Here is a 17,954-nt window from a genome sequence, read left to right as displayed (position 1 = left end):
TGGTTAAGGTGGTGGTGGTGGTATAAGACACTTGAAAACCTGCTTATTCATTATGTGGCTTTTCAAAATAATTATGAGAGATGTATCAGAATATTTACCTACTACTACTACTACTACTACTACCAGTTCACCACTATTACCACTACTACTACCACCACCACCACCACCACCATGTCTTCCCAATGTCAAAAACAAAGAACCAAGTTAATTAAAATATTTTACTGGAAGAGAGATGCTGTACAGAGGAATAAAATTAGAGAACAATTAACTTAACACTGCTGTTCGGTCCACCTCAAGGCCGGCACTACTACCACGGCCCTCCTCCACGTGGCACCCTGGGCAGCTGGCACTCTACGCTCTACACCATCGCCTCTGTAATGCAAGGCACCATTAGTGTTGTGGTCTGGCTGTGTTGCAGTGCCAGTGAAAAAATACAAGTTAACCAACAATAATAATAAAAATACAATAAATAGATAAAAATTATAAAATGCAGTGATATGGAGGAGTGTGTGTGTGTGTGCTGAAGCTAAGGTAATGAGATGAAAGAGCAATAATTTTTTGGTTGTGTGTTAAGATAAAGAAATACAAAAACAATGGATATTCAAAGTCGTGTGTGTGTGTGTGTGTGCACGTTACTCACGGGAGTGCTGGTTCCTACACTGCCGCAGCGCCTCGTTGAATCCCTCACAGACAGACACGTCGGATTGGGTCTGGGCACACTGAAGGAACTGCTTGATCTCCCAGGCACATGGACCTTGAGGCTCCGACGGCCCTCCCTGACACACACACAGAGACACACTTTAATACACTTCAGTGCTACAACACACACACACACACACACACACACACACACACACACACACACACACACACACACACACACACTATAAAATGCACTCAAAATCACATTCCAACATCAAAACAGGAAATACTATATATAAATCACCATACAAACACACACACACACACACACACACCTGCTGCGGATATCCCTGGTACTGCGGATACTGCTGTGGGTACTGCTGTTGGGCGGGGGCGGGGGCGGGGGCGGCCTGCTGGGGCTCCGAGCTGCCGCTGCTGCCTCCCCCAGTGATGGCGTGTCCGACTACATGACCCTGACGGAAGAGGAAGGAAGGAACCAATATTAGTATTCGGAGAAGAAGCAAAACAAAAATAAGTGACATGGAGGAGGAGGAGGAGGAAAAAAAAATGTCAATATTGGTGTTTGAAGGAAAAGTAAGTAAAAAAATAAGTGACATTTGAAGAAGAAAACAACAACAACAATGATGGAAAAGAAGAAGAAAGAAAAGAAAAGAAAGATAAACACCAATATTAGTGTTTGGAGGAGAAGCAAGCAAAAGTAAGTCACATATTAAGAGGAGCAATGAACCATGAGGAAATGAAAGTAAGATCAGTAAACAGCAACATTTTGAGTCTTTCTTCTCAATTCTGACACTGGAAAACTTTAAAAGCCTTCTTAATCACTTCTATTTTCAGTGCCACTCTTACAAAAAAAAAAAAGTAAATAAATAAATAAAGACAGACAGACAAACAGACATTCACCACAGCCTGTAATATATAACTAGGTAAATATACAGACACACAGACAAACAGACAGACACACTCATCACAGCCTGTTATATACAACTAGGTAGATATATAGACAGACAGACAGATAGACACTCACCACAGCCGAGCCCACAGCAACGCCTCCCGCTGTGGCCGCCATCTGGGCAAAGAGGCCAGGCTGTTTGGGTGCAGCAGCAGCGGGTGGTGGGGAGCTGCTGCCGGGGGTGGTGGGGCCGGGGCAGCGCGGGGTGGTGGTGGTGGTGGAGCCGCACGTCTGTTGGGGGGGGCGGGGTTAGCTTGTCATACTTAATACTGGTGGAAATGGAGTGAAAAATTAGGTATACACAATCAAAAAAGTAAACAAATAAATAAATAAATAAAAAATAATAATAATAATAATAATGAATAAACACGATTAAATAAAAATGAAGTGAATAAATATATAAATAAAACAATAAAAAATTAATAATAAGGATAAATAAAACAATTTTGACATGCACGCTCACACACACACACCCATTGGTTAGAGGAAGGAAGAAAAAAAATAAAAATAAAAATAAAAGGTTAGGATAGCCCTCAACCCCCCCACCCCAGCACACCTGCCCCCCATGGAGACACTGTACCCTGTGTTCTAAACTCTACCATTCCCAGCTCACACACTCGCTAATACCACACACCATACCCATTATATCACACACCACACCAATAATACCACAAACCACACACCACCATACCACACACCACCATACCCACTATACCACACACTACACAAACCATACCCACTGTTCCACACACCACACCCATTATATCACACACCATACCCATTATACCACACACCACACCAATTATACCACAAACCACACACACCATACCCATTATACCACACCACACACATTATACCACATACCACACACACACACACCAGCTCGGAAAGTCTCAACACAAACCCATAAACACCCAAAAATATAACACCTAAAATAAATAAATAAAAAATGCCGGAATATATTAACGCCACACTAGAAATGACTAGAAACATAAGCCTTCATATTTACGGCGGCGGTCTGGGGGCGGCTGCTCCTCGCCTGGGCATAGTGAGTGTGTGGTGTGTGCGTGTGTCTGTCTGTCCTGTCTGCTTGTGCCTTCACGTGTCAGAGGGAGTGTATCGTATCACTGGCAGGCACAAGACAGGCCGCCGGTGTGTGCGTGTGTCTGACTCTCCAGCATGGATGACACACCATAAGGGCAAAATAAATATGTTCCTCATTTTTTCTTTTTGGTTATCTAGGTACATATTGGTTTAAAAGTATATTAGTTATGTTTCTTTATTTTCTTCTTATTTTTTTCAGTATTAAAAGCTCATTCTTACGTAAATTGATTGATAAGGAATGATAGTGGGAGAGTACAAAAGTTATTATTGCTCTTATTACGTGTTATGTCATGTTGGTCTTTTTTTTCACACGGTAGAAATTCATTTATATTATCTGAGTATTTAATGTATTTCAGTATTGGTGTTTTGGAGATCAGTATGAAAATAGTGTTTTGTCCTTTTGCATTGTCATTACTTGATATTTCAGCTTCTTTACAAATATACAACTCATTAACACAAAATAGCCTCCATTAACATTGATCACTAATTTTCACACACTTTTTTCATACATAAACGCGAAAAGAAACATTATTTATTATTTTGTCTTTTGGTGTTTTTTTATGCCGGGTAAAAGTTGCCAAGTGCGAATATTGGCGCCAAAACAAGAGTGACGATGTGAGTGTTGGAGGTGATAAGCGGCCGCCGTGTTTATCGTGTATTTTGGCTGAACCAGAGAGTGACACGGACCGGGGCTGCCTCAGTGTGATGGTGCAAGGTTGGTGTGTGGCAGGAGGCGCCCAGGAAAGCCAGGCGCCCCTTATAAGAACCAGAAAAGCCTTAAAACAGTGGGTGAGGTGCTGTCGCTAGTGTACCCTCCCTCTGATACTTGGACCAGTAAGTATTAGGCTGCTATTAGTGTACCTGTGTTCTGCTGTACCATTGTGGCTGTGTACCATGCGTGTGTGTTGGAAAATAGAAAGTAATGTGAGGAGTGTCGTGACTGTGTGAAGTCCAGTGTGTGTGGTTTGAGTGACACCCTCATTTTACTGATAGTGGTGGTGCGTGGCCGTGGCGAGGCTGTGGAGGCTGTGCTGCTACCGAAAAGTGTGTGTCGGGCTGTCACACACTTACACAGACTCAGTGAAGGAAACAGCACGGTACTCGAAGTGACTCGCCACATAAACACCGTGAACACCTTAGCGGTAATGGTGATATGCCCGGTTACTCAGCATTCCACGGCCCTAACTCCTGCTAACCGGCTCTAACGTAACTTTAACATCGCAATATCAGTGAATGAACACCTAAAAGAAGTCATATACGGCTAAAATGCAAGCTTTCCATACATAGATAAGGGAAATGACAGGCGGCGGGCATATTTGAGCCATTGTGGGCTTTATTTCTTACGTGTTGTGAGCCAAACATGTCGCAAAGTGGAGTTGCATGCCTAGTCTTTCATGTCACCTACTGAGATACATCCGCAGTGCCAGTTTTGTGTGTCAGGAAGGCACAGAAAAGCGAAGAGGCGGTTGGCTGGCCCTCCTGGGCACCGGGCGGCCATCTTGATGACGTCATCAACTCCCAGCCTGCACCCGTCTTCACAGTTCATATATTTCCATTTTCCTTATTTCATTTATTTTGCCTCCCAAGTCAGATTTTATGCTTTCTGCATATATTTAGTCGTGTTTTGCGTGTGTTCCATGCCTGAGTTGAGTGAAGTGCGGTGATTTAGAGTGTGTTTGGGACTCAGATGAGAGGGCGAAAATACGCTAAAATTTTTCCCCCCGCTGTGAGTGATTTTTTATTTGAGGTTGTAGCGAAGCGTTTGTGTTTTCCAAGAAAGGTTGATGATGGAAAAAGTGTGAAAGGCTCCTGATAAGTGGAATATGTGGACTGTAAGAGTGATTTGTAGCCGTGTTAAAATGTTAAACAACGTCATTTTTTAAATATTTATTTTTCTAATTGAGCGTGTTGGCGGGTTTTGATATTTTGAAATGATGGTTATAATTTTTGAAAAGCGTTATCAATCCTGTTGAAGGAAATTGGTGGACTTTGGAATTGTTTTTAAGCATGTCGAAGTGTTAACACTTTATTTATTGTGTTTTTTGAAATATTTTCATTATTCCTCATTCCGGTAATATTTTTATATTTTAGGAGTTAGTTTTGATTGGTAACAAGTCAGAATTTATATATTAGCGGTGTCCAGCTGCCTTTTTGGGAATCCTCATTTTCAAAATGGTTTGCGTTACGTATATAAGTGACGTCATCAAGGGGGGCGACCCCCGGCTGGACCCAGACCCACATCCCGCTCCAGGCCCGAGGGTGTGGTGGGTGGATGGCTGTGTGTGTGTGTGTGTGTGTGTGTGTGTGTGTGTGTGTGTGTGTGTGTGTGTGTGTGTTGCCTTTCGTCATCAAGGGGGAAGCCTACTGGGGGGGACACAGACCCAGATCCGCTCCTGGCCGGAGGATGTGGGGCTAGGTGGGTTGCTAGCTGGCCGTGAGTGTGTGTGTGTGTGTGTGTGTGTGTGTGTGTGTGTGTGTGTGTGTGTGTGTATGTCAAAGTGTTTATCTCTGCTCTCCCTGGCGACCGCCTTGACGATTTTTTTTTTTTTCTCTCCCTCTCTCTCCATTTGTTACTACTGCCGCTGCTATATCTGCTGATGCGCTGCCCATCCAGTTATGATAGACTAGTAAAGAATAACACACAATATTTGCAGGCACCGGGAGACCCACCAGTAGTGACACACAGACACACAATATCAAAACAACTATGCAGAGATTACTAGAATCACATAAACACTTCACTAATGACTCACGGCGGCGCTCTGGGGGCAAATCCTCCTCTCCTGGGCATGGTGGTGTGTGTGTGCGTGTGTCTGCGCCGCCTGCTGCCCCTCACGTGTAGCACAGCGGGTTATAAATGTGTCCTTCTTAGCAGACACAGGACAGCCAGCCGGGCCAGTGTGGTGTGTCCAGCTGGGATGAAACACTACTAGGGCAAAATAATCATTGCTCCTCATTCTCCTTGTCTTCATATATGTAGGCTAAATGTATATTGATTTTGCTTCTCTATTTTTATTGTTTTTATTCTGTGTTTTCCTTGGTAGTAAATGTTTGTTCTCACGTTTATTAAGTAATGGTATGACAACGAGTGAGGGCAAAGTTAGTATTGTTCTTATTACATGATATAATGTCATGTTTTGATGAGATTATACAGACAGCGTGAATATATAGAATTAATTTGAGTATTTGAGCTGCGAGATTGGTGCTTGTTTTGCATGTGGGTGTGTTCATGAGTGGTGAGTCAGTTGCCTAGTGGGAATATTGTGGCGCAGCTCAGATGTAAACAAACACTGACTGGTGAGTGGTGAGTGGTGCCTTACTTGTGTGTGTGTGTGTGTGTGTGTGATTTAATTGATGTGATGTCTGGTCTGTTATAACGTACTGTAGCTGGTATAGTCGGGGCTTGGGGGCTAGGGGCTAGGGGCGGGGTGTAAGTTAAGAGACGCCGAATGACTGACCCCCCTCTCTCTCTCTGTCTCTCCAATGTTTATCTTCTCCCCTCTCCCTTACCTCTGTTTTCTTTTCACCTCCTCTCTCTCTCTCTCTCTCTCTCTCTCTCTCTCTCTCTCTCTCTCTCTCCACAGGTCATGACGCCGGACAAGGAACTGAGCCACCTGACGGATGAGGAGTACTTGATTCACCGGGCCAAGGAGCGCCATGCCACGGACCCCTGCGCCGCCAAGTGCTGGATGATCACCGCGCAGGCTCTATTCCCGAAGAACTTTGGTATTCAGGTGAGAGAGAGAGAGAGGGGGGAAGGAAGGAAAAGAAAAAATTGAGAGATAGTGTGTTGGTGTCTGTTTATTTATTTGTTTATTTTAATCTATCTAATTGTGTACCTTGTTTGTGTTTTATGGTGTGTGTGTGTGTGTGTGTGTGTTTGTAATGATAGTGATAATGATAAATAATCTGTTTTGTATAGATTCAAAATATGCATTGCCTTTGGGGGACAGAGACTTGCTATTAGTGTGTGTGTGTGTGTTCTATCACTAAAGCCTATAAAACCACAAAAACACTCTTAGAAACCTCATTAATTATAGAACCACTAAAACACCCTTAAAAACCCTAACAACTTCCACTACACCCTGTCAAACTATAGAACCACAAAAACACCCTTAAAAACCCCAATAACTTCCACTACACCCTGTCAAACTGAACCACAAAAAACACCCTTGAAAACCCCAATAACTTCCACTACACCCTGTCAGACTATAGAACCACAAAAACACCCTTAAAAACCCCAATAACTTCCACTACACCCTGTCAGACTATAGAACCACAAAAACACCCTTGAAAACCCCAATAATTCCCACTACACCTTGTCAAACTGAACCACAAAAAACACCCTTAAAAACCACCATAACTTCCACTACACCCTGTCAAACTATAGAACCACAAAAACACCCTTAAAAACCCCAATAACTTCCACTACACCCTGTCAGACTATAGAACCACACAAACACCCTTGAAAACCCCAATAATTCCCACTACATCTTGTCAAACTGAACCACAAAAAACACCCTTGAAAACCCCAATAATTCCCACTACACCCTGTCAGACTATAGAACCACAAAAACACCCTTAAAACCCCCCATACTACACCCCGTCAAATTATAGAACCACAAAAAAACACCCTTAAAAACCTCAATAACTTCCACTACACCCTGTTACCACTAGACAGGCTAAGGAGAGATAGGACGAGACATAGAGGGAGGTATTTGGACATTTATCTCACACTTACTTGTATATTCTTGCAGTTTGAAGTGTACCAGACAGAAAAATCAGCGAAAAATGTAAAGGAAGCTGCAAAATGTCTCGGAATCATGTGAGTTGCGTGGACTATTATTGTTATTATTATTTTTTTTTTACTATTCTCGTAAATTACTGTTCTATCCACTTATGTCTCATCCAATTATTCATGTACTTGTTCTATCCTTTTCTCCATCTCCTCCACATGTATTCCACATTTTTATCATCAAAATTGTCTCAAATCGTTATTCTCTGTCTCGTAATCATCAAAACACTGCTGTCCACCCATATCTATCCAATCCACATGCACACACACACACACACACCTTTTCTATCCACTATTCCACCTCTTCCACATATATTCCACCTCTTAATCATAATAAAATTGTCTCATGAACCACTATTCTATCTCTTTCTAATCTATCCACCTACACACCTAATCCTTTCCTATTCATCCACCACTGTTCCACCTCTCCACTATTCCATTTCCACCACTACTCCACTTCCTCCACCTCTTCTCCACTATTCCACCTTCTCCACCAATACTGTACCTCTTCACTGTTCCACTTCTGCCACCACTAATCCACCTCTTCTCCAATATTCCACATACTCCACCTCTTTCTCCACCAGGCTGCGGGAGTTTCCCCACGAACCGGTGCTGTGGCAGGAAGTGGAGAGCATAATGGTAGCACTGCGTCAGAGCACCCCAGACTCACACACTTCCTTCCTCACCTACCTCTTCAATATGCTGCCCAAGGGTGAGATAGGGTGACAGGGTGTGTAGGGTGATGGTAAAGTTAATGGTCAATGCTTACCTATTGAAGGAAATATACATCCATACATCCATTACTGTCCCATACACACCTCCATTACCCCATCATACACACCCCATTACTTCTCCCATATACACCCCATTACTCTATAGCCCCATTATCTCCCATTACCCACCATACATACTCCCATTACCCCTCATACACACCCCCATTACCCCATACACACCCCATTACTCCCAAAACACACTCCCCATTACTTACTACTCCCAGTTACACCCCCATTACACTATTACTGCCCATGCATACCACATTACGTCCATACACACACTCTATTACTTTCTACCCCCTATATACTCTTCCCATTACCCCCATACACACTCCCCATTATTTACTACTCTCCATATACACTCCATTACTGCCCATACATACCACATTAAGTCCATACACACTATTACTTCTTACCCCCAATAGATCTCCCTCCATTAACTCCATACACCCCCTCCCCATTATTCCCTCCCCCCATACACATACACTAACCCACATTATCCCCTTACTCACCCAGTTATCCTCCCCTCCCCCCCCCAGATGTGCAGCACAGCATGGTGGCAGCAGCGGCAGAGCGGTCCCAGGACACTATGACCAGATGCCGACTCATGCTGCTCCTCACCACCACCTTTCCAGAGAGCACCGCACACCATGGGGTAACACACACACACACACACACTGGTTAAGAGTGAGATATATGCCTGTTTGTTTGTATTTATTTGGTGTATGTTGCTGCTACTACTACTACTACTACTGTCATCATCATTAAGTAGCAGCAGCAGTAGCAGTAGTAGTAGTAGTAGTAGTATGACTTGCAATATAGCCATGTATGTATTTACTGTGTATTAATTCATTACCCTGTGTGTGTTCTGGCAGCTTCAGTTAGTGGAGAGCCTCATCGCTGCGGAGAAGCATTGTCCCACGCCGCTCAACCCTTTCAGACGCATGCTGGGTGAGTACCATAAGAAAAAGTACCCATTGAGGTGCTAGTCTCTACATTAGCTGAGCAGATGATAGTCAAAAGGTGCCTGTCAGGTTCATAATACAAGTTCTATTTAGCGTGAAGATTGTATGTGTGTGAGTGAGGAGTTTTGTTTAGGCCCTTTCAGAGTGAGCGTTTGTCGGGTGAATGTGGTTCTGGGTGTAGAGGGTGTTTGGTGATTGAAAGTGGATATTAAGTGTGTTTGTGGGTGTTTTTGAGTGTGTTGGTTGAGTGACAGTACAGAATGAGAGTGTTTGAAAAGTGGCTGTCATAATAAGTGTGTTTTGAGGGTGTTGGGTGAGTGAAAATGGATATTAAGAGTGTTTGTGGGTGTTTTTAAGTGTGTTGGGTGGATGACAGTAAAAAATAAGTGCTTGTCATGTGAATGTAATGGTAGGAGCAGTTCCGGGTGTGTTTTGAGTGTTGGGTGAGTGAAAATAGGTATTTTAATTGTGTTTGTGGGTGTCTTGAGCATGTTGGGTGGGTGAAAATAGAAAATTATGAGTATGTTGGGTGAATATAATGGTAGGAGTGGCTATGGGTGCTTTTGAGCTTGTCGGGTGAATATTAAGAGTATTTGTTGGTGTTTTTGAGTGTGTTGGGTGAGTTGAAATAGGTAATAATAATAGATAATAGAGAGAAGCAGTGTGTCGTAGTGTCAAGGGAGAGAGAGATGGTGTGTGTCATTGTGTTGTGAAGGAGAGAGAGAGAGAGAGAGAGATAGTGTGTCCTGGCGATGAAGGGGGAGAGAGAGATGTGTGTCGTTGCAGTGTGTGAGTTGCTGCCACGCCTGCTACAAACACAAGGGCTGGAGGTGCGGCCAAAAACACTCCACAACCTGCTGTCCCGTGCCATTGAGTTCTACATTACCTACGTCACCACACCCTCCAGAGTCTTGCAGGTCAGAGAGAGAGAGAGAGAGAACACACACACACACACACACACACACACACACACACACACACACACACACACACACTACACACCTAACCTAATGTAACCTAAGCTAACCTAACTTAAATTGAGTTCTATGCACCTTTGTCACTGTGCCCTCCAGAGTTTTGCAGAGAGAGAGAGAGAGAGAGAGAGAGAGAGAGAGAGAGAGAGAGAGAGAGAAAGGACAACAACTAGAAATTACTCTCTAAGAAGGAGGAGGGGAAATGAGATACAAAACAAACACTTAGAGAGAGATAGAGAAAGAGAACACACACACACACACACACACACACACACACACACACACACACACACACACACACACACCTCAATTTCTCCCAGCAAAGTTTCCATTCTTACGAGTCCAGTCTTCCAGGGAGTGATGGATGGGGACAGCAAGATTGAGGACCCCTGGCAGCAGCTCTTCACAGTTGTACAGCTGATTGGCTGGAACCTTGGCTGGGACCTGGTTAAAGGGTTCCAGAGCACAAGGTAAGCTGGATGTATGGTCTGGCTGGTGGACTGGTTGACTGGCTGACTGGCTGGTTGGTTGACTGGTGGATTTGCTGGCTGGCTGGTGGACCCTCCTCCCCTTTTTGTGACTTTCTCACCCTCTCCCTCTCCTTTCTCTCACCATCTCTCTCTCTCTATCTCTTCTCTCTCATCCTTCTACCCTTTTTGTCACTCTTTCTCACTCTCTCCCTCTCTCTTCTCTCACCCTCCTCTCCTTTTTGTCACCCTCTCCCTCTCACCATCTCCCCGTCTCTCATTCTCCCCACAGCAACCGAGAAGTGATCCTACAGCGCATACAGAACTTGATAGAGGGGGCGCACGCCTGGGGGGCCCGAAGGGAGAGGGAGGGGAGGATGTGAGGGAGGTACTGTACACCACCCTCACCATCTTCCTCCACGCACTTATGGACTACACCAAGAGACTCTATCCAGACTTCAATCAAGGTGTTGTTGGTGTGTGTGTGTGTGTGTGTGTGTGTGTGTATGTATGTTTATAATTTACTTTTTCTTGTTTTGATTAGTTTATTTTAAAGTTTTTCTACTACTACTACTACCACTACCACTACCACTACCTCCTCCACCACAGAGACCACCACCACCTCCAGCCCTCCAATGACATTAGTGGAAGCCTTCATCCACCCAGAGACCGAACCATTAGAACCAAGCTTAGTGGTCCCCCCCAAGCGCCCCAGACCCTCTGTGGACGACGACCCCACCATCCCCATCATTACCGTCAGCCGCCCCGCCCCGCCCGGCCCCCCTGCTGTGGTGGGGGGCCTGGGGGTGGGTGCACAGGGGTATAGCGGCTGGTGGACTCTCGCAAGCACTGACAACTGCAATTAAATGTTGGGATATTTTAAAGTCATATGAACAGTTACGAGCTGGTGAGTGTGTGTGTGTGTGTGTAGTAATTCTCTCTCTCTCTCTCTCTCTCTCTCTCTCTCTCTCTCTCTCTCTCTCTCTCTCTCTCTCTCTCTCTCTCTCTCTTGTCTATTTTTTTCTTCCTTTTCTTTGTTTTTATTTCTTTCTCTAAGCGTCGTTTTGATTCCTTTTAACTCTCTCTCTCTCTCTCTCTCTCTCTCTCTCTCTCTCTCTCTCTCTCTCTCTCTCTCTCTCTCTCTCTCTCTTGTGTGTGTTTTAGCTAGTGATTTATTTCCGTTCTCTCTCCTCTCCCTTTCTTCCTTCCCTCCTTTTCAATGGTCTTCTGAACTGAGCCAGCCAGACCTACAACATTTTAACCCCCCAGGAAAACTATGCTAATTGGTAATAACTCTTCTATAATTTTTTGATAATATCCTAATTCAGCCTAACCTAACTAAACCTGATCCATACCAGAACCAAACCTCATTTACCTCAACACTGCCAGAACTAACTAACCCTAACTTAATTTAACTCAACCTTACCTAACCCAGTTTTTTTTTTTTAATGTAGCCTAAAGGAACCCAACCTTGCCTAACCTAACCTATACTCAGTTGTGAACCTAACCTAAACTAACCCAACCTAACCTAACCCAACCCATCCCATCCTAACCTAACCTAATCTTAATTCTAATCGGCAGAGTTTGTGCGTTTGCTGGAGAGCCTTGGGTCGGATCTGTGGTGGTGGCTGCGGGTTTTCACTGTGGATGTGCTGATCTACCAGGGCCGGCTGGCGGAGGCTGCAGTGGACCTGCGGCACACACTCACCCAGCGCCACACCTCCATGCAACCCACCGCCTTCATCAGCACTAACCTCAAGCTGGCCTCGGTCTTCTACGCTCTTAATAACTTGTCTGTACGTGTGTGTGTCTGGCTGGTCTGTACGTGTGTGTGTCTGATTCGTATTTTCAAACACTATTTCAAAAGGCACCCTGAAAACATCTTTATTCATTTTTACTCATCTCCCCTCAAAAAAAACATTATCTTAACACATATTCACCTTAACTCACCCTATCTCACACTTAGTCACCCTAAAAACATGAATATTCACCTCAAAAAGCATTATTTCAATACCTATTCACCCTATTTCACCCTAACTCACCCTTATTCACCCTAAAAATGTGATTATTTGCCCCAAAAACACCCTTACGTACTTTTATTAACCTCCAGGAACTCTTATCTCAAACATTTATTCACCCTTTCACCCTATCACCCTTATTTACCTTTCGTCACCCTAAAATCACCCACACATACTTTTATTCATCTCCAAAACTCTTAAACCACACTTATTCACCTTATCTCACCCTTATTCAGCCTAAAAACAGCCATATGTACTTTTATTCACCCCAGAAACCCTTATCCCAATACCTGTTCACCCTTTTTCACACTAACCCACCCTTATTCACCCTATTTCACACTAACCCACCCTTATTCACCCTATTTCACACTAACCCTCCCTTTTTCACCCTAAAAACATGATTATTCAACACCAAAACACCCTTATGTATTTTTATTCACTCCCAAAAAAGTTTTCTCAAGCTTTTATTCACCCTAACTCACCCTTACTCATCCTTATTCATCTTTCATCACCCTAAAAACACCTTGACATTCTTTTATTCACCCCTAAAAACTCTTAAACCCTACCTCACCCTAACACTGTATCTCCCTCTTACTCACCCTAAAAACAGCCTTATGCACTTTTATACACCCACAAAAAACCCTTATTTCAACACTTATTCACCCTAACTCACCCTTTTTCACCTTAAAAACATGATTATTTACCATAGAAACACTCACATACTTTTATTTACCCCAAAAAAACTATCTCAAACACTTACGTCACCCTAACTCAGCCTTCGTCACCCTGCTCCTCCCCCAGAGTGCGGCCGAGGCAGTGCTGGAGGTGGTGAGACAGCTGCCAGGGTGGGTGGGTGTGGGTGGACTGACTAGTGAATTGACAGTGACAGCTCCACCCACACACCGCCACCTGCACGTCCTGGCCCTCACCCGCCCCCAGTGCCTCCAGTTTGCCACCACGCTCCTCATCCACGCCTCCGCCAGCGTATCGTGGTGGATAGACACATGGATGACTTCTGCATTGGTCATCTCATCACCCTATTGCAGGTTTGTTGTAGGATAAGTGAAGCCCTTCAGTAGCATGATGAGTTTCCATATTCATTCTGTTTGGTGATTTTCTACAGCTTCAGAAACTCATGTGGGGGGTTAAAATAGTGAAGACTGTTGTCATTAATCTTCTGACCTCCGTAGACCCTTCCTAATGTCAATAAAATGGTCTAATGGTACACAAATCTCAAGGTAAAAATGTGTCCCAGTACTGAAGGGGTTAAAATAGTGAAGACTGTGGCCATTCATCTTCTGCCCTCCATAGACCCTTCCCAATGTCAATGAAATGGTCTTATGGTACACAAATCTCAAGGTAAAAATGTGTCCCAGTCCTGAAGGGGTTAAAATAGTAATGACTGTGGCCATTCATCTTCTGACCTCCATAGACCCTTCCCAATGTCAATAAAATGGTCTAATGGTACACAAATCTTAAGGTAATAATGTCTCCCAGTACTGAAGGGGTTAAAATAGTGAAGACTGTGGCCTTTAATCTTCCACATGAGTTTCTGAAGCTGTGTAAAATAACCAAATACTAACTAGAATGAACATGAAAATGCATCCTGGTACTGAAGGGGTTAATAGGAAGACAAGCTAAGTATGCATAAATGTACTAATTTTTCCGGTCAAACTTTCATTGGCTCTCATTATTATTGCAGGCTTGTTTATCTTTCCTCAGTGACCCGTAAATTTTGGACTAATATCTTTGGAAACTCTTTGGTCTTTGAAGTGGTATAATGTGTGTTGATTTGTGTGGTGTTGGACGCTTGTTTTACTGTTGCTGTATCTGTAAATATGTCCTTAAAAACAATATGTGGTCTTGGAAAATAGTCTTGAGGGGTTTTTAAGGGTATTTTTAGGGAGTTTTATGGCAGGTTAACAAGATTTCTTCATTATTAACTGCAGAAACACTCTTAAAAACCTAGCTAGTCATCTTTGTAGCCTTGGAAATCAGTCATGGCAAGAGAACAAGGTTAACAAAATTTCTACATAATGAACAGCAGAAACACTCTTTAAAATCAAGCTCGTCATCTCTCTGGCCTTAAGAAACAGTCTTGGCAAAAGAGAAGAGCAATTATAAGGGTGTTTTTTATGGTTCTAGTGACAGATTAATGAGATTTCTACTTTGTTAGTGACAGAAACACTCTTAAGAACCTGCTAGTCATATCTGTAGCCTTGTAAAACAGTCCTTATTAAATTATATGAGTTTTTAGGGTGTTTTTCTATGGTTCTATAGTGACAGATTATCAAGTTTTTTTTTTTTTTTTTTATGGTTCTAGTAAGATTCACAAGATTTCTACATCATCAACACCAGAAACACTCTCAAGAACCAAGCTAGTCATCTGTGCCATGGTAAGAGAACAAAGCATTTCTGAGTCTCTAATCTTCCCTCCTGGCTCTTGTTCCAGTATGAGTGGCCAAAATACAGCAGCACATTTGAGGAGGTGCTACAGATCATCAGGAAACAAGGTGCCTTCTCCTACTCCCTCTTCAGTAGCTATGTCACCACTCCGGACATTTTAGAGGAGTTTATGTACCTCGCCACTAAAGAGGGAGGGAACCTGCAGCTTGACATTATACCAATCTCTCAGGGAAATAAGTAAGTGGTCTCTGTGTTAATACCTTCAGTACTGGAATGCATTTTTATCATCAATTTTTGGGTGTGATAAGATTTTGTTTACATTTGCAAGGGTCTATGGGGAAGATTAATGTGTCCCAGTACTGAAGGGGTTAAAATAGTGAAGACTATGGCTATTAATCTTCTGACTGTGGCTATTAATCTTCTGCCCTCCATAGACCCTTCCTAATGTCAATAAAATGGTCTAATGGTACTCGTACACAAATCTCAAGGTAAAAATGCATCCCAGTAACTGATGAGGTTAAGTAAATGGTATGTTTATGTGTATGTGTGTTGATATTTGGTTTGGTTGTATGTCAAGTGTGTGTGTGTGTGTGTGTGTTTTGAATGGTAGGATTGAATAAGTGTAGGATAGCTCTGTCAAACCTTTTACTACTTTGAAAAGGCTTTAATTGAAGTGTTGCTTGGTTTTCAAGGGTGTTTTTATGGTTCTAGTAACAGATTAACAAGGTTTCTACATTATTAATAAGAGGAACAATAAATGACACAGGTTTTCAAGGGTGTTTTCAAGGTTCTAGTAACAGATTAACAAGATTTCTGCATTATCAATAAGAGGAACAATAAATGGTGGGGTTTTTAAGGTTCTAGTGACAGATTAACAAGGTTTCTACATTATTTACAAGAGAAACAATAAGTGTCAGGTTTTCAATGGTGTTTTTATAATTCTAGTGGCAAAGTAACAAGTTTTCTACATTATTAGCAGGAGAAACAATAAGTAATACTGGTTTTCAAGGATGTTTTTAAGGTTCTAGTGACAAATTAACAAGATTTTTGCATTATTAACAGGAGAAACAGTAAGTGACAGGTTTTTAAGGCTGTTTTTAAGGTTCTAGTGACAGATTAACAAGAGAAACAGTAAGTGACAGGTTTTTAAGGGTGTTTTTGAGGTTCTAGTGGCAGATTAACAAGATTTCTGCATTATTAACCGGAGAAACAATAAGTGACAGGTTTTTAAGACTGTTCTAATGACAGATTAACAGGAAAAACACCCTTGGGAACCCACCTCATCACATCACTAGCCTTTCAAAATAGTAGAGAGAGATGAAAGAAGTAAACATGAAAATAGCAGTGAGAGATGAAAGCAATAATAAATAGAAATAATGGGAGATGGAAATAGCAATGAGAGATGAAAGCAGTGATAGATGGAAATAATGAGAGATGAAAGGAATGAGGGATGGAAATAGCAGTGCGATAATGAGAGATGAAAGGAATGAGGGATGGAAATAGCAGTGCGAGATAGAAATATTGAGAAATGAAAGCAATGAGATGGAAATAGTGAGAAATGAAAGCAATGAGAGATGGAAATAGTGAGAGATAAGAACACCTTTGCCAGAGCGTACACTAACACCACAACACCACTGGTCCACACTCCACAGGCAGCAGCGGACCATTTCAACGAGAGGCGTGGACCGTGACCTCAAACATGACTTTAAGCTCGGCATGAAGAAGCTTATGTTGAGGAGCTCTGAGCCAATAGAGGGGACTATAGTAAGCTTTCTGACAAGAGAGGGTGCCCTGCTCCACCAGAATTTAATGTGAGTGTTCATCCATGCCCCGTCGCTGGCTGGACACCCCCCTCCCCCCTGCTGGGATGGTAAGACAAGTTCAGAAGGGATTGGAGAAGAGTTTAAGTGACATTTGTACTTGGAATGCTTATAATGAAAGTACAAAAGTGTTTATGGTGTTTGTTAATCCTTGCTGTAGTTCATTTATTTATTTATTTATTTTTATGTATTTCTGAATGATATTAGTATTGGTGCAGGATAGCTTCGTCATATCTCTATTTTGGAAAGGGTCTAGTTCAGTGCCTCAGTGGTTGACAAACTTTTACTGAGTGAGATATAGTACCGCTGTGAAGTGTGGTACATTTCTCATATGTACCACCTGCACCTGGTTCCAGAAAAAAAATAATAAAACATCCAGCAAATATGAATGTCTTAAGAACACACACGAACTAACAAGGAACACAACTCGATGTAATACCACGGACGCATCTTTATACCTCCAACAGCTGACTGATGAGAGATTATCTTGTGTAGGGCAATAGTGAGTCTTCTGAGAAATAAACTGAACAAAAAAAAAAAAAGTCGCATATGATCCCTAAGGTGTTCATTTAGCATCTGCATTCTGGAAGGTTAGGAGCCATTGCAGTCTAACTCGTTTTATTTATTTATTTTTTTTTCCGGGTGTGGTAATTTATGGTTCATGTCACAAGTTAACAAGATTTCTACATAATTTATGAGAGAAAACAAGTGACATGGTGTTTTTAGGGATTTCTATTCACATAACGCGTCAAAAGAAGAAAAAAAAATACAAAGGCTGTATTTCGTGAACCTGTAAAAAATTATTTCCCGCGTAAACTTGTTCAAGGACACCCCTAAACAAGTCAATATCTCACTTATTACACCATGTTGGCTTCACTGACATTGCAAAATAATGAAAAAATTATCCTGTGCATTAATTCATTATTACAAACATCATGGAAACAAGAAAACAGCATAAATAAAGGCATGTTAAGACCGGCGTGTCACAGGAGAGATTACGCGCCAAAACTGATAAAGTAC

General features: G+C 42.5%; 2 protein-coding genes across 2 annotated transcripts; one reads left to right on the top strand and one right to left on the bottom strand.

Annotated features, from left to right (window-relative positions):
• Positions 1–204: 204 nt before the first annotated feature.
• LOC123520615 (coiled-coil-helix-coiled-coil-helix domain-containing protein 10, mitochondrial-like) lies at positions 205–5,688 on the bottom strand. The gene is made up of 5 exons (XM_045283102.1): positions 5,470–5,688; positions 1,688–1,843; positions 978–1,115; positions 641–776; positions 205–372 (listed from the first exon to the last, which is right to left on the bottom strand). The coding sequence occupies exons 1-5, from the start codon at positions 5,686–5,688 to the stop codon at positions 359–361; spliced, it is 663 nt and encodes a 220-aa protein (XP_045139037.1). The 3' UTR covers positions 205–358.
• Positions 3,837–17,067, top strand: LOC123520470 (integrator complex subunit 10-like). Its single transcript, XM_045282765.1, is given in 17 exon segments — positions 3,837–3,858; positions 6,301–6,450; positions 7,474–7,541; positions 8,096–8,223; positions 8,824–8,939; positions 9,160–9,235; positions 10,036–10,166; positions 10,578–10,693; positions 10,983–11,020; positions 11,023–11,157; positions 11,300–11,507; positions 11,509–11,597; positions 12,272–12,486; positions 13,510–13,678; positions 13,681–13,754; positions 15,161–15,351; positions 16,767–17,067. Coding segments are annotated over 16 exon segments (2,064 nt in total). The 5' UTR covers positions 3,837–3,858; positions 6,301–6,303; the 3' UTR covers positions 16,930–17,067.
• The last annotated feature ends 887 nt before the right edge of the window (positions 17,068–17,954 follow it).

This window comes from Portunus trituberculatus, chromosome 1 (assembly GCF_017591435.1).
Source record: "Portunus trituberculatus isolate SZX2019 chromosome 1, ASM1759143v1, whole genome shotgun sequence".
NCBI classification, from domain to species: domain Eukaryota; kingdom Metazoa; phylum Arthropoda; class Malacostraca; order Decapoda; family Portunidae; genus Portunus; species Portunus trituberculatus.
The sequence above is the reverse complement of the archived record's forward strand: the minus strand, read 5'-3'. Positions and strand labels throughout refer to the sequence as shown.